Here is a 16960-nt window from a genome sequence, read left to right as displayed (position 1 = left end):
GGTCAATTACATCTGAGATATCAGTGCAAAAGCAAAGGGAAACTACAGACGAAAGGCGGTATTCCTATTCCAGATGGCTGCAGGACATGTTTACAGTGTTGACTAGCTCTCATCTGTTCTGCATTAAACTGAATGGACAAATGCCAATTTGCTGAAAGATAGACAGACTCAAACTAACAATTCAATATTAAAACCTTCAACAAAATGTCACACACAGTCTTCCAAGCACACACAGATGGAGAAACACATTCTCACAAACTCACAGACTTCACAGTAAATGCAGTAAATGCACAGACTTCGTGAATCGTGAATCTTTTTTAAGTTATAATTTTTTTGATAAAACGATATTAAACATATTCACGTCACCAAAATAATTATTAAAACACACTGTTTTGCAATGAAGGTCTACAGTAGCCTCAACAGCACTCTGTAGGGTAGCACCATGGTGTAGCCGGAGGACAGCTAGTTTCCGTCCTCCTCTGGGTATATTGACTTCAATACAAAACCTACGAGGTTCATGGTTCTCACCCCCTTCCATAGACTTACACAGAAATTATGACAATTTCCGGAGAACGTCCTCCAAACTAGCATAGCTCTTGCAGCATGAACTGACATGTTGTCCAACCAATCAAAGGATCAGAGAATGAATCTAGTACTGAAAGCATATGCTACAGCTAGCTAGCACTGCAGTGCATAAAATGTGGTGAGTAGATGACTCAAAGAGAGACAAAGACAATAGTTGAACAGTTTTGAACAAATTAATTTCTTTAAAATTGAAAGAGAAGCAAGAGAGAGAGAGAGATAGCTATATTTAGTTGTATTTCTTTCACTTTCACTTAGCAAGAAAATGCTGCTAGCTAGATTAGCCTACTCAAACAACCGACTAAAATAGTGAAGGATGCTATGTTAGCTAGCTGGCTATGGCTATCCAACACTGAAACTTTTCCAAGTCAAGTTAAGATTTTGGTTTGATACATTTATTGCCACTGGGGCCCACTGGTGTAACTGCTAAACTGCTTGCTAACTGTACACCGTACTGCATGAAGCGGGATTACTAACGTGTTAGTTCTAGTAGCTATGTTGACTGATGTTAGCTAATATGGTGACAACAATGTTGGCTGTGTGTAGTGGTTATGATATGAAGATTTAGCTGGGAAATGTTTTTTCGCATGGTCAGACAGCTGATTTGGTGTGCACTGAAGCCCACAAGCAAAGGAAAAGATGAGAGGAGGAGCACACTTAGATGCGAGAAGGAATTAACGACCAAACTAATCATGCTGTTTGTATGTGGCTGCTTTGAAAGTGAACTGTGTTTGCATGTGATCAGGTGTGTATTCATTCTGCCGATTGTGCTGAAAAATGTTTCTTAAACAGAAGTAACAGGGATAAACATACCTGAATAGAAACTCTTGTTTGCAACTGTTGGACTAATGATTACATCCAAGATCAGCCAGATCATTCCACAGAGGGCCGTATCTGCGGGTTTTTGCTCCAACCTTGTACTTGATAGATTAATTAAGGTCACTAATTAGTAGGGAACTCCCCTCAAGTGGTTGTCTAGGTCTTAATTGAAAGAAAAAACTAAAAACCCTCCGACACTTGGCCCTCCGTGGAAGGAGTTTGTTACAGCTGAGCTAGAGGCAGGCAAACATATGCAAGGCAGTATTGAATGTGCCACTGTCTGTCTCCTTGATTACTCAAAATGTTTCTCTTGACCTGTGTAACTACGCTGTAAACTGTCATTCATAGGCTAGGTTGTAGCAACCTCATGGTCTGTATAGGGAAAATTTGAGAATCATGTAGTAGCCTAAAACTATCAATGTTACATTGAGCTGGGTGAATGGAATATAAATGATAGTCATCCAATATGCTGTAATAGAAATAAAGCCATGCTCTTAAAAAAATGTGCATCCTCTCTCATCTTAAACGGCACCGACTGCCACTGACCTAAGGAGACCTGGTGTACTACAGAAAACAAAACAGGCAATCAACTGGGTGATGGCAGGTTTGTGGGACTATGTAGTAAGTGATGAAAAGTAGGATAATCTTATCATCAAGAACTCACCATTCCCTCAACAACATCCCCAGCCCCATCGACGGGCGCGCACTCGGAGGCATGTCCGTAGCAGAAGCAGTTACCCCGTACCACCAAGTCGTAGACGGCGTAGTAGTACTTCTCCTTGATCTCCATGCGGGAGTCCAACAGGTTGTCTCCCAGTGTGTGCAGCTTGGTGAACTTCACCCTTAGGTTGGTGATCTTCAACATGTCTAAAGGAGAAAGAGACATGTGTTAGCCATTAGCTTGTAGCCCTGAGGTCATTGTGTGTAAACATTTATTTTGCAGTTACAGTATAGTTGGTTAATAAGCAACACATAGCTGGTATTTGTCCAAAAATGGGAAGGATAATAATAATAACTTATTAGCAAACATTAATCATTAAGTACACATATTATAGCTGGAACTTACTTTGGATTCTGGGGCTGTAGGGATCTTCAATACGGAAAACTGGATCCAAAACTCGGAAGATGACCTACAGAGACAGATGGGTTTATGGTCAGTGGGATTACACTATTTTTTCAAATGGCTTCTTTTCTCTCAATACTTCCAGAATATTGTGTCATATGTAATTAGTTATTACTTCGTTATTACTCAGTCATAAAAAACACACACCTCTCCCTCTGTCGATGGTTCGATGTCGGAGTAATGTGAATCGCAGATGACGTCATCCACTTTCTGCATGGGCCCCGAGGATATGGCAGGGAATGCTGACTCACAGTCGTAGGCGAAGTAGCGGTACACCTGCCAGTTCTTCCCAAAGTCGGCCGACCGCTCAATCACCATGGCAGCAGGCCGGAAGGTCTGTCATAGAGGAAAAACCATACTTATGCATCTTGGTGATATGCACTGAGGTTACAAACAGCAATTTGACCATGAGTGATCTGGGAAATGGCCCACTTTTTCTAAACGTACATCATCCGCTATAATCAAAGATGACGTGAGTACCATAGCCAGGAGAGAAATGTATTATGATTTATTGGGATCGTCTAATATGGCAACGGCTAGTCGGCTATGGCGACGGCTAGTCTTATTGGGGTCCGACATATAACGAAAAAGACATTACAGACTAAATACTTTACAATTGACATACATTTAAAAACATTAACATGTAGTAAATGTGTGCATCTATCAGTTACACATACCTGTCAGTACATACACACAACAAGTAGGTCACATGGGGGAGAGGCTTTGGGCCTTGAGATTTTGCTTTATTTGTTTTTTGAAACCAGGTCTGGCCTGTATTGCTTTACTCACATTTGCAGCTCATTTATGCTGTGTAACAGGAATTTTGAGTTTAGGAAAGACTGCGTCACTTCTTGTTTTTATAAGAAACATTAATGTGTTGGAAATTCCAAATTGTTTGCATAGTCAACTTACACACACACTTACCCCACCAGACATGTCACCAGGGGTCTTTTCACAGTCCCCAGGTCCAGAACAAATTTAAGGAAACGTACAGTATTATACAGAGCCATGAGTGCATGGAACTCCCTTCCATCTTATATAATGCAAGTGAATTTCCAACACATGAATGTTTCTTATAAAAACAAGAAGTGCCGCAGTCAGTCTTTCCTCAACTCTTAGCCAGGAGAGACTGCCATGCATAGTATCAATATTAGGTGTGAACTGATCGGAAAAGATTATAGACTATAATGCCATAATTACAATGTCAATTGGGTTATGCTACGGGAACATCTTTATGTTGAAATATCTATGGATATTAGGGACATAAGATATGTTTCTTCACATCCTTCCTATCATAAGCTGCTATCCATTGGGTATGTCTGTCACAGTACATTTATTCATAACTTGAAATTAATCTCAAATTGTTATTTCAGCTGTATTTGTCACACAAAATTGATGTCACAGTTTAGTTCAATATTGGCTGTATTACAAAATTCCTGTTACACAGCATAAATGAGCTGCAATTGTGAGTAAAGTGATACAGGCCAGATCTGTGTGGAGCGAACAACCCCAGACTGGTGGGCGTTCTGTTCTCCATTCCTCAGGCTCACACAGCTGTGTGTGTGTGTGTGTGTTTGTGTGTATGGTAGACCTCCCACGAGGCCAAGCTTTCTGATAATCTGCAGAGTAGACAGTCCAGCCAGCATCCCCTTACACACTACCCACGCTCCCCCACATTGAGCCCTCTGATCCGGCCTCCCCATTGGTTACCTTGAAGGTCATGATGAGGTGGGTGAAATGAAACTCTGCCTCCAAGTTCAGCTGGATGGTCACTTTCTCAAGACCTGGGGAAAGAAGGAAGAAGCGGGGGGAAAGAGACAAGGATGGAAAGGACAGGGGGAAAGAGACAAGGATGGAAAGGACAGGGGGAAAGAGACAAGGATGGAAAGGACAGGGGGAAAGAGACAAGGATGGAAAGGACAGGGGGAAAGAGACAAGGATGGAAAGGACAGGGGGAAAGAGACAAGGATGGAAAGGACAGGGGGAAAGAGACAAGGACGGAAAGGACAGGGGGAAAGAGACAAGGACGGAAAGGACAGGGGGAAAGAGACAAGGATGGAAAGGACAGGGGGAAAGAGACAAGGACGGAAAGGACAGGGGGAAAGAGACAAGGATGGAAAGGACAGGGGGAAAGAGACAAGGATGGAAAGGACAGGGGGAAAGAGACAAGGACGGAAAGGACAGGGGGAAAGAGACAAGGACGGAAAGGACAGGGGGAAAGAGACAAGGATGGAAAGGACAGGGGGAAAGAGACAAGGATGGAAAGGACAGGGGGAAAGAGACAAGGATGGAAAGGACAGGGGGAAAGAGACAAGGATGGAAAGGACAGGGGGAAAGAGACAAGGATGGAAAGGACAGGGGGAAAGAGACAAGGATGGAAAGGACAGGGGGAAAGAGACAAGGATGGAAAGGACAGGGGGAAAGAGACAAGGACGGAAAGGACAGGGGGAAAGAGACAAGGACGGAAAGGATAGGGGGAAAGAGACAAGGATGGAAAGGACAGGGGGAAAGAGACAAGGACGGAAAGGACAGGGGGAAAGAGACAAGGACGGAAAGGACAGGGGGAAAGAGACAAGGACAGAAAGGATAGGGGGAAAGAGACAAGGATGGAAAGGACAGGGGGAAAGAGACAAGGACGGAAAGGACAGGGGGAAAGAGACAAGGATGGAAAGGACAGGGGGAAAGAGACAAGGATGGAAAGGACAGGGGGAAAGAGACAAGGATGGAAAGGACAGGGGGAAAGAGACAAGGATGGAAAGGACAGGGGGAAAGAGACAAGGACGGAAAGGACAGGGGGAAAGAGACAAGGACGGAAAGGACAGGGGGAAAGAGACAAGGATGGAAAGGACAGGGGGAAAGAGACAAGGATGGAAAGGACAGGGGGAAAGAGACAAGGATGGAAAGGACAGGGGGAAAGAGACAAGGATGGAAAGGACAGGGAAAGAGACAAGGACGGAAAGGACAGGGGGAAAGAGACAAGGACGGAAAGGACAGGGGGAAAGAGACAAGGATGGAAAGGACAGGGGGAAAGAGACAAGGACGGAAAGGACAGGGGGAAAGAGACAAGGATGGAAAGAACAGGGGGAAAGAGACAAGGATGGAAAGGACAGGGGGAAAGAGACAAGGATGGAAAGGACAGGGGGAAAGAGACAAGGACGGAAAGGACAGGGGGAAAGAGACAAGGATGGAAAGGACAGGGGGAAAGAGACAAGGACGGAAAGGATAGGGGGAAAGAGACAAGGATGGAAAGGACAGGGGGAAAGAGACAAGGACGGAAAGGACAGGGGGAAAGAGACAAGGACGGAAAGGACAGGGGGAAAGAGACAAGGACGGAAAGGATAGGGGGAAAGAGACAAGGACGGAAAGGACAGGGGGAAAGAGACAAGGATGGAAAGGACAGGGGGAAAGAGACAAGGACGGAAAGGACAGGGGGAAAGAGACAAGGACGGAAAGGATAGGGGGAAAGAGACAAGAATGGAAAGGACAGGGGGAAAGAGACAAGGATGGAAAGGACAGGGGGAAAGAGACAAGGACGGAAAGGACAGGGGGAAAGAGACAAGGACGGAAAGGATAGGGGGAAAGAGACAAGGACGGAAAGGACAGGGGGAAAGAGACAAGGATGGAAAGGACAGGGGAAAGAGACAAGGACGGAAAGGACAGGGGGAAAGAGACAAGGACGGAAAGGATAGGGGGAAAGAGACAAGGATGGAAAGGACAGGGGGAAAGAGACAAGGACGGAAAGGATAGGGGGAAAGAGACAAGGATGGAAAGGACAGGGGGAAAGAGACAAGGACGGAAAGGACAGGGGAAAGAGACAAGGATGGAAAGGACAGGGGAAAGAGAGACGGAAAGAATAGGGGGAAAGAGACAAGGATGGAAAGGACAGGGGGAAAGAGACAAGGACGGAAAGGATAGGGGGAAAGAGACAAGGACGGAAAGGACAGGGGGAAAGAGACAAGGATGGAAAGGACAGGGGGAAAGAGACAAGGATGGAAAGGACAGGGGGAAAGAGACAAGGATGGAAAGGACAGGGGGAAAGAGACAAGGATGGAAAGGACAGGGGGAAAGAGACAAGGAAGGAAAGGATAGGGGGAAAGAGACAAGGATGGAAAGGACAGGGGGAAAGAGACAAGGATGGAAAGGACAGGGGGAAAGAGACAAGGATGGAAAGGACAGGGGGAAAGAGACAAGGATGGAAAGGATAGGGGGAAAGAGACAAGGATGGAAAGGACAGGGGGAAAGAGACAAGGACAGAAAGGATAGGGGGAAAGAGACAAGGATGGAAAGGACAGGGGAAAGAGACAAGGACGGAAAGGACAGGGGGAAAGAGACAAGGATGGAAAGGACAGGGGGAAAGAGACAAGGATGGAAAGGACAGGGGGAAAGAGACAAGGATGGAAAGGACAGGGGAAAGAGACAAGGACGGAAAGGACAGGGGGAAAGAGACAAGGATGGAAAGGACAGGGGGAAAGAGACAAGGATGGAAAGGACAGGGGGAAAGAGACAAGGATGGAAAGGACAGGGGGAAAGAGACAAGGACGGAAAGGATAGGGGGAAAGAGACAAGGATGGAAAGGACAGGGGGAAAGAGACAAGGATGGAAAGGACAGGGGGAAAGAGACAAGGACGGAAAGGATAGGGGGAAAGAGACAAGGATGGAAAGGACAGGGGGAAAGAGACAAGGATGGAAAGGACAGGGGGAAAGAGACAAGGATGGAAAGGACAGGGGGAAAGAGACAAGGACGGAAAGGACAGGGGGAAAGAGACAAGGATGGAAAGGACAGGGGAAAAGAGACAAGGACCGAAAGGATAGGGGGAAAGAGACAAGGATGGAAAGGACAGGGGGAAAGAGACAAGGATGGAAAGGACAGGGGGAAAGAGACAAGGATGGAAAGGACAGGGGGAAAGAGACAAGGACGGAAAGGACAGGGGGAAAGAGACAAGGATGGAAAGGACAGGGGGAAAGAGACAAGGACGGAAAGGATAGGGGGAAAGAGACAAGGATGGAAAGGACAGGGGGAAAGAGACAAGGATGGAAAGGACAGGGGGAAAGAGACAAGGACGGAAAGGATAGGGGGAAAGAGACAAGGATGGAAAGGACAGGGGGAAAGAGACAAGGATGGAAAGGACAGGGGGAAAGAGACAAGGATGGAAAGGACAGGGGAAAGAGACAAGGACGGAAAGGACAGGGGGAAAGAGACAAGGATGGAAAGGACAGGGGGAAAGAGACAAGGACGGAAAGGATAGGGGGAAAGAGACAAGGATGGAAAGGACAGGGGGAAAGAGACAAGGACGGAAAGGACAGGGGGAAAGAGACAAGGATGGAAAGGACAGGGGGAAAGAGACAAGGACGGAAAGGACAGGGGGAAAGAGACAAGGATGGAAAGGACAGGGGGAAAGAGACAAGGACGGAAAGGATAGGGGGAAAGAGACAAGGAAGGAAAGGACAGGGGGAAAGAGACAAGGATGGAAAGGACAGGGGGAAAGAGACAAGGATGGAAAGGACAGGGGAAAGAGACAAGGATGGAAAGGACAGGGGGAAAGAGACAAGGATGGAAAGGACAGGGGGAAAGAGACAAGGACGGAAAGGATAGGGGGAAAGAGACAAGGATGGAAAGGACAGGGGGAAAGAGACAAGGACGGAAAGGACAGGGGAAAGAGACAAGGATGGAAAGGACAGGGGAAAGAGACAAGGATGGAAAGGACAGGGGAAAGAGACAAGGACGGAAAGGACAGGGGGAAAGAGACAAGGATGGAAAGGACAGGGGGAAAGAGACAAGGATGGAAAGGACAGGGGGAAAGAGACAAGGACGGAAAGGACAGGGGGAAAGAGACAAGGATGGAAAGGACAGGGGGAAAGAGACAAGGATGGAAAGGACAGGGGGAAAGAGACAAGGACGGAAAGGACAGGGGGAAAGAGACAAGGACGGAAAGGACAGGGGGAAAGAGACAAGGACAGAAAGGACAGGGGGAAAGAGACAAGGACAGAAAGGACAGGGGGAAAGAGACAAGGATGGAAAGGACAGGGGAAAAGAGACATGGATGGAAAGGACAGGGGGAAAGAGACAAGGACAGAAAGGACAGGGGGAAAGAGACAAGGATGGAAAGGACAGGGGGAAAGAGACAAGGACAGAACGGATAGGGGGAAAGAGACAAGGATGGAAAGGACAGGGGGAAAGAGACAAGGACAGAAAGGATAGGGGGAAAGAGACAAGGATGGAAAGGATAGGGGGAAAGAGACAAGGATGGAAAGGACAGGGGGAAAGAGAAAAAAGAGGTGGCCAAAAAATGTTAAAAGGGAGGGAGAGATAGAGGGGACAGAGAAAAAATAGAGGGTCAAACGGCAAGGGAAGGATAGAATTTAAAAACGCGATGAAGTCAGAGAGGGTGGAGAGTGGAAGGAGAGACAGAAACATAAACATGAGTGTACATACAGGTTTCCAATTGAGCCAAGCATAACACAAGCTGGAATGGTTAACTATACATGACACTTATCCACTCTTCACAGTGCATCTTCTGGACCAAAAAACGTTAACATTAACTCTTCACCTCTCCCTTCATAGTATTTTCATGTTTGGTTCTGTTCTATGATATAAAGCTCATGGCTGCCCTTCTGATTCCTGACATTCTTCTTTGCCACAAAATGGGGCCGTGGGTTTTACACATAGCTGCTGGGTAGTTTAAGCAGCAAATAACAACTTAACCATTTCAAATATCTCTATTTCTTTAGTGAAACTATTATTAATTGGTTATGTTTATTGTTTAGCAATAAGAGCAAGAACAAGCCACCACTTATCAATATGCAACAATGTATAACAGGAGAAATGCGTTACTTTAGCAACAACACAGAGTTCATGAACTAAGCACTAATGCGCCCCCATCTTATATTGTAGAATGGGACTATTGAGTGTCAGTTTTACATTCGTTGTAGGGGAACCTCACCTGTGCTTGTAATAATTATAATTGTAATAATAATAATACATGTATTTTATATAGCGCATTTCATTTCAAGTAGAATCTCAAAGTCACTTTAAAAACAAAACAAACAAAATACAACTTAACAAAACAAATGTAGTAGGATCTGTGTGTTCTTGGGCAATGGTCTTGCACAGCTTTTGAGGAGAAGACAGTTGAAAAAGCTAGTAAGAGGGTTGTGCTTTGAGCTGGGGCCTACTGGGACAGTGTTGTAATAGAGTGGATCTAGTACAGTAATGTCTGGATTATGAATGAAAATTCCCTGTCTCTTTTGCCAGGCCCATCTGTGTAGTTGGCCGCTCCACTAGTGAGTATTAACCTCCTTCCTGTTCTTCCGGAGAAATATTCCCACCGCTTTATCCTCAGCCAAACCTCCCCTAACTCCTATCAGATTACTTTCTGAACCTTATATCCTTCTAGCACTTTTTTGTGAGTTAACTCTTCAAGGCAAGATGCACTTGGGATAGCTGAATTTGTATCTAAGTTGTGGACGATTTCAATGCTTTTGGCCTCCTAATAATCATTAACAATGCTTCAAAACCAGGGGTCTTTAACTTGTTCTTTCCGAGGGACACTCTCCCAGGCAAACCGTGGCCCAGAGACATGCGCCAGCAGAAAAATGTTTTGCACATGTTTTGTCATTTCATCAGGTGAATGATAATGGCAAGGAGAAGTAATCAACATTTTAAAACTAATAGATTTGGTACATAGTTTTTTAAAATAATTTTGACCTCCCCACATTATAATTGGAAGAGGAAGTGCAAACTCTAACATAGCCTATTAGCTAGAAAGGTAACTCCAAACACATGGAGTGTAACCCCGCCTCATCTAACAGCCACCTAGGTAATCATTCCCCACGGGTTAATCCTGTCATTCCAAAGTTTATAAACTGGTCATCAAGCAGCCATTGCTGCTTTCTCTTTGATGTTTCCCCTCACATTGATTAAAGGGGTTAGGTAAGGGATTGGAGGGTGAAAATATACTGAGGGGGGAAAGAAGACAGAGTCGCCTTTAATTGAACTCATCTACCTACTAGCTATCCACCATGTTTTCCCCCACGAGAACTCACCATTCTCGGACTGCCACCAGGTTTTCAGGCGGTTGGGGGCGAATGTGGTCACGACATTCTCCACCCGGTGGCCGGTGGTGGTGTTCACCATGCTTTTGACATAGACGTCGGTGGAGTCACACACAAAGCATTTCTTCTCTTCCTGAAGAGACCGTGAAGATTGGGAGAAAGAGAGATAAAAATGTCAGTGGGATTCTTGGGATGCCAAGCCGATTTCTCCCAATCAGGTGAGGGTACAGATAATGAACATCTTTGAAGAGCCCATTCATACAGAATTCATTGAAATTGGGTATTTTATCAAGAGCAGATATAGATGCTGAAATAAGTGATTGAGCTAAATAGGGCCTTAATAACTACTTGAAAATTAGGAGTCTGTCTTGTCCTGGTCTCACTCATCAGTGAAGGCTTACCTTACTTAGGCTGCTGACAATGCAGGTTTCATTTGGCCACCAGATGTTCAGAAAACAGACTGTGTGTGTGTGTGTGTGTGTGTGTGTGTGTGTGTGTGTGTGTGTGTGTGTGTGTGTGTGTGTGTGTGTGTGTGTGTGTGTGTGTGTGTGTGTGTGTGTGTGTGTGTGTGTGCGTGCGTGCGTGCGCGTATATACACATGCTCAAGGGTTCAAATTCAGCACCATCTGGATTTCCTTCCATCTTTTCACCACTTGACAAGAAAACAACTTTACAAGATTGTAAACCTTCTATACATCCAGACCATGCAACAGAACAGTGTGTCCACAGCCACACACATTTGTTTGAATTCCAGCACCGATATGTGTTTGATAAGAAATGTAACCCTGTTGGATCACGTCTTTCACTGACACGATCTGGTTTCTCTCTCCTTCAGTGGTGACATAAATGTAATTAATTTAATTATATTAGATTTCCATCTTAAATTCTTTGCATGCTCAGGGCACACCATACTTTAAATCACAAGTATCAAGCCGAGTGTGCCTGTGGGTTTTCGCTCCTACCATGTACTTGAGGGATGAATTAAGGTCACTGATTAGTAAGGAACTTCCCACACCTGGTTGTCTAGGGCTTAATTGAAAGGAAAAAACTAAAACCTGCAGACACTAGGCCCTCTATTAAATGAATGTGACACCCCTGCTTTAAAAATATGCTGAACACATCATAGAAGTGTTCACAAATACTCTACAGTTAAGGTGGTGGAGAACAAGAATCAGCCATTTCTCATACATTTGATTTCGGTGGATACTGATCAAATAGGATGATGCCTAAAGCAAGGCAACCATTTATTTTCATGTAAGTGTACGGCAAAATTATTTGATGTTGGCTCCTCAAGTGATGGTTGTTTGATGGTTTGGATATCTCTAACCATGGAATGTCTGTGCCAATACAATGAGCCTCCATGCATCCAAGCTGCTGGCACAGACACGTCCAAGTCATTGTTGTTCTGAACCTCAATAATGCTTCTAGAATGATTGTATGATCCAGGAAGCAGTCTAGGCAACTCAGAGGGTCGTGCAACTCCTAAACCAATCATTCCCAAATCCTAAACATCTTTCCCACTCCTACGCTCATATTGAGAAAGCAGGAGTTTAAGAAAAAATATGTGAAAGGAAGTCCTTGTATTGACAATAAAAGCCCAAGGGATATTTGGAATATATCCCATTTATATATTCCACCCCCAACAGACAAGAGATTGACTGTAAACCTTACAGTAGTTATTATGAAATCTGAACGACACATTGCCCACTGCAAGATAATTTTAATTTTGAGCATGCATTTATTCCCCATTAAAATAATTAGGAAGGCTTTACTTACTGAGGAAATGAAACAATGTTGTAATTTAATATGTTATACTGTAATTAATGTTTAATTTTGAGTTAGCGACATAGCCTGTTTTGTGCCTCATTGCACTTTGTTTAGTAGTAGCCTAGATTACTTAGGAAAGGAATCCCCCTCCAGGCATGCAAGACAATGAATATAGCACCAATTTATTCTCAACACAAATTTTCACAAGGTCAAAACAATCTTTCCCATTTCCAAGAGCAAACACCCTCAGGTTAGCAATTACAGGAATGCTTTATTATGGAGCATATCTATGTATTGCTTATCTCCCTCGCTACTACAGGCATGAATGAGAGACTCCAAATGCTGCCCAGGGGCACAACAAATCAGAGCTTGCTTTTCGTGAATATTGAATATCGCTACTTTGACGCGCTCGTGCCATTGAAATAATAACGAATCCTATTGATTGAACTGTTGTCAACTTGGCATAACAATATTTGTGTGATAGTTAATGAAGTATATAGGCCTATAATAACACCTGGGGCCTAGTCCAAATAGTCTCTGTACTTGTGCCAGAAGCATTTACCTGTAAATGACTGACGATACAGAACGGCTCGGGCCGGTGGAGGCCGCATGTGGAGTTGGAGGAGAGTTGGTGGGCTCTGCCGATGAGAAGGTCTCCCGTGGCGGGGTAGCAGCTCCCCTCTGTGCACACATCGCTGAACTCCGGTACCTGGGCAAGGACGCACGCCCCTGCGGCTACACAAAGAAGAGGAAAATATTGAACAATGGGATTTATTCAATACAGGTTGTGGAGTGACGTTTTATTGTACAAAAATGTCGAAGACAAGTGGGCTATTAGATAAAATAGCCGAAGTATTAGAATAAAATACTAACGAAAAGTGCTCAGAGCTTTGGTCTCCCTGTTCATAAAACTTTTGAAACTCCATAATACAAATGCACGTTTTAGTCGAAAACACAATCTGAAAAACAGCATATAAACCTTCAATTTCAATGGGTTTTTGATTTATATTCATGCCACATGTTCTTTAATTGTTTCATTCCGAGTTTATAACAAGAACAATATGTGTCATAGTCAAACAAAAAATACAAACAATTCCACATATGAGGAATGAAATTAGCCTACGAAACGTTGACTATTTAAACTTTTAGAACTAATATCCATTTAAATATGCTTAACTGTATTTTCTTCATTAGGCTACATGCAACGTTAATCATTATGCACTTTCAGTTGACTCAATGTTGGACATGCGTTCTACAGAAAACATTTCAAAATGATAAAAATAATAAACTTACATAGCAGGGTCGCAATTTGAATTATCAACATTTTTGGTGTGCTTCCTCTCCCTGAGACTGTGTGTGGTTCCTTATGGTAGGGGTTTGCCCTCACGCCTTTCTTGTCCCGCTACTCCTCAAATCACCACTGAGAAAATTGAGTCATTTTTCTGTCCGCCTCGCCTCAAGCATGCGCACAGGGTGTAACTCGCCAAAGCCTCTATTCGATAAATCCAGTGAAGTCCTATAACCAGCAGCTACAAATGCTCATCAACTAACTTGTATAGCTTGACGACCAATTACATAATAGATAAATCATTACCTGTGGGCTATCTGAAATGTGGATCATTTGGAGCAGAAGGATCATGTTGACAGGTTCTCATTATGTTCACATTGAGAGAAAGTTCAAACTTACACATCTAATAGGATTGTAAATGTCTTCTCTCTCAGATACCAACCCCCACCTAGACCTACTCATCTAGAACAAAGGACATTCCTCCACTAAGGCAGGAAGCTGCCCTATTATGTCCCTAGGCTCAGGTAAAGCTGTGATAATATAGGTACTGAAGCCATACTACTAATTTACTGTACTGAAGAGAAATTAGGTTAAGGTTAAGAGCTTAAAACTTTCCTGTACAGTTGTTGGTAATGACAGATTACCAGACTAAACTATCACCTACAACCCTTAATTATGTGTCACAGGGTGTCTGGGTGTGTTTGTGTGTGTGTGTGTGTGTGTGTGTGTGTGTGTGTGTGTGTGTGTGTGTGTGTGTGTGTGTGTGTGTGTGTGTGTGTGTGTGTGTGTGTGTGTGTGTGTGTGTGTGTGTGTGTGTGTGTGTGTGTGTGTGTAAAAAGGGGGACTGTAGGAACAGATTCAATTAGCTTTTGAGTCTGAGAAACTAGACTATGTTCACAGTCACTGAGAATATTGAAGAAAGAAAGACATTACTTGTGGTATTCATGAACCATTCCTTGGTTTACTGCTGAAAATAACATCCAAATTTAGGCTCCGTCCAGGGACAAATGACTAGTCCTAAAACACAGAAAAGTGGTCTCACTTCCAAAAATAAAGTCTTCATTAAATTAGGATAATACAGTGGCATTACAATCTCATTCTGAACGAATACAACCAACACACAAAAAATACTACAATCTGTCCATTCAAGAACAGAAAAATGCAACCAAAAACCACCAAGGTTAAAAAAGGTTCTCAAATAATAGCTCCCTCTTTTGTAATTAGCAGCATCACTGCTGATATTTCCTCTAATCTTCAATGCAGTGGATCAGTGGCAACCTGCAATTAGGTAGAGCCATTAGTGCTCTGTGAATTCCTCACGTCTAAAAACATGACCAGGGGGCAGGGAGGGAATGCAGACCCCAGTCTAAGACACATTCTCAGGAGTGAGTGGACTAACTCTCCCCTGGGGGGTATGAGATGGAACTCACCCCCAAGAGTCACTATAGGATTAGAGCAAACAATAGACCTGGCAATTGTTCAATCTACATGTATATCCATATATTTAGAACATACACTACCATTCCAAAGTTTGGGGTCACTTAGAAATGTCCTTGTTTTTGAAAGAAAAGCACATTTTATGTCCATTAAAATGACATCAAATTGATCAGAAATACAGTGTAGACCTTGTTAATGTTGTAAATGACTATTGTAGCTGGAAATGGCTGCTATTTAATGGAATATCTACATAGGCGTACAGAGCCAATTTGTAAGTCGCTCTGGATAAGAGCGTCTGCTAAATGACTTAAATGTAAATGTAAATGTGAGGCCCATTATCAGCAACCATCACTCCTGTGTTCCAATGGCACGTTGTGTTAGCTAATCCAAGTTTATCATTTAAAAAGGCTAATTGATCATTACAAAACACTTTTGCAATTATATTAGCACAGCTGAAAACTGCTGGGTGAATTAAAGAAGCAATAAAATTGGCCTTCTTAAAACTAGTTGAGTATCTGGAGCATCAGCATTTGTGAGTTCGAAATTGCCAAGAAACTGAAGATCTCGTACAACGCCGTGCACTTCTCCCTTCACAGAACAGCACAAACTGTCCCTAACCAGAATAAAAAGAGCAGAGTTTGAGAAACAGGCACCTCACAAGTCCTCATCTAGCAGCTACATTAAATGGCCCCTGCAAAACACCAGCCTTAACATCAACAGTGAAGAGGTGACTCCGGGATATCTCAGACTGGCCAATTAAAAGAAAATATTAAGATGGCCAAAAGAACACAGACACTGGACAGAGGAACTCTGCCGAGAAGGCCAGCATCCCGGAGAAGCCTCTTCACGGTTGATGTTAAGACGGGTGTTTTGCGGGTACTATTTAATGTAGCTGTCAGTTGAGGACTTGTGAGGCATCTGTTTCTCAAACTAGACACTCTAATGTACTTGGTCCTCTTGCTCAGTTGTGCACCGGGGCCTCCCACTCCTCTTTCTATTCTGGTTAGGGCCAGTTTGCGATGTTCTGTGAAGGGGGGAATAGTACACAGCATTGTACGAGATCTTCAGTTTTTGTCAATTTCATGCATGGAGTAGCCCTCATTTCTGAGAACAAGAATAGACTGATGAGTTTCAGAAGAAAGTTCTTTGTTTCTAGCCATTTTGAGCCTGTAAGTTGAACTCACAAATGCTGATGTTCCAGATACTCAACGAGTCTAAAGAAGGACAGTTTTATTGCTTTTTTAATCAGACCAACAGTTTTCATCTGTGCTAATATAATTGCAAAAGGGTTTTCTAATGAGCCTTTTAAATGATACATTTGGATTAGCTAACACAACGTGTCATTGGAACACATGGTTGCTGATAATGGGCCTCTGTACACCTATGTAGATATTCCATAAAAAATCTGCCATTTCCAGCTACAATAGACATTTACAACATTAACAATGTCTACACTGTATTTCTGATAAATTTGATGTAATTTTAATGGACAAAAAAAATGATTTTCTTTAATAAACAAGGACATTTCTAAGTGACCCCAAACTTTTGGGATGGAATGTTAACATTAATGGCTGGATGGAACAGTTGGATGGAACGTTAACATTAACGGCTGGGTGGAACGTTAACATTAACGGTTGGATGGAACGTTAACATTAACGGCTGGGTGGAACGTTAACGGTTGGATGGATGGAATGTTAACATTAGCGGCTGGGTGGAACGTCAACATTAACGGTTGGATGGATGGAACATTAACATTAACGGTTGGAAGGAACGTTAACATTAACGGCTGGGTGGGAACGTTAACATTAACGGCTGGGTGGAATGTTAACATTAACGGTTGGGTGGAACGTTAACATTAACGGCTGGGTGGAACGTTAACATTAACGGTTGGA

General features: G+C 43.6%; 1 protein-coding gene across 1 annotated transcript in view; it reads right to left on the bottom strand.

Moving 5' to 3' along the window:
* The window catches only part of LOC118395910 (laminin subunit beta-1-like), a 35684-nt gene extending 21746 nt beyond the window's left edge, over positions 1–13938 (bottom strand). Inside the window, exons 1-7 of the mRNA XM_035789992.2 lie at positions 13637–13938; positions 12906–13078; positions 10568–10709; positions 4235–4308; positions 2672–2860; positions 2468–2531; positions 2066–2268 (exon numbers count right to left, since the gene is read on the bottom strand). Of these exons, the coding sequence (XP_035645885.1) occupies positions 2066–2268; positions 2468–2531; positions 2672–2860; positions 4235–4308; positions 10568–10709; positions 12906–13078; positions 13637–13667 (876 nt within the window). The 5' untranslated portion in view covers positions 13668–13938. The remainder of the gene's footprint in view (positions 1–2065; positions 2269–2467; positions 2532–2671; positions 2861–4234; positions 4309–10567; positions 10710–12905; positions 13079–13636) is intronic.
* Positions 13939–16960: the final 3022 nt, after the last annotated feature.

The sequence above is a fragment of the Oncorhynchus keta genome, chromosome 17, assembly GCF_023373465.1.
Source record: "Oncorhynchus keta strain PuntledgeMale-10-30-2019 chromosome 17, Oket_V2, whole genome shotgun sequence".
Lineage (NCBI taxonomy): Eukaryota > Metazoa > Chordata > Actinopteri > Salmoniformes > Salmonidae > Oncorhynchus > Oncorhynchus keta.
Note: the sequence above shows the minus strand (reverse complement) of the source record. Positions and strands in the feature narration are given on the sequence as shown.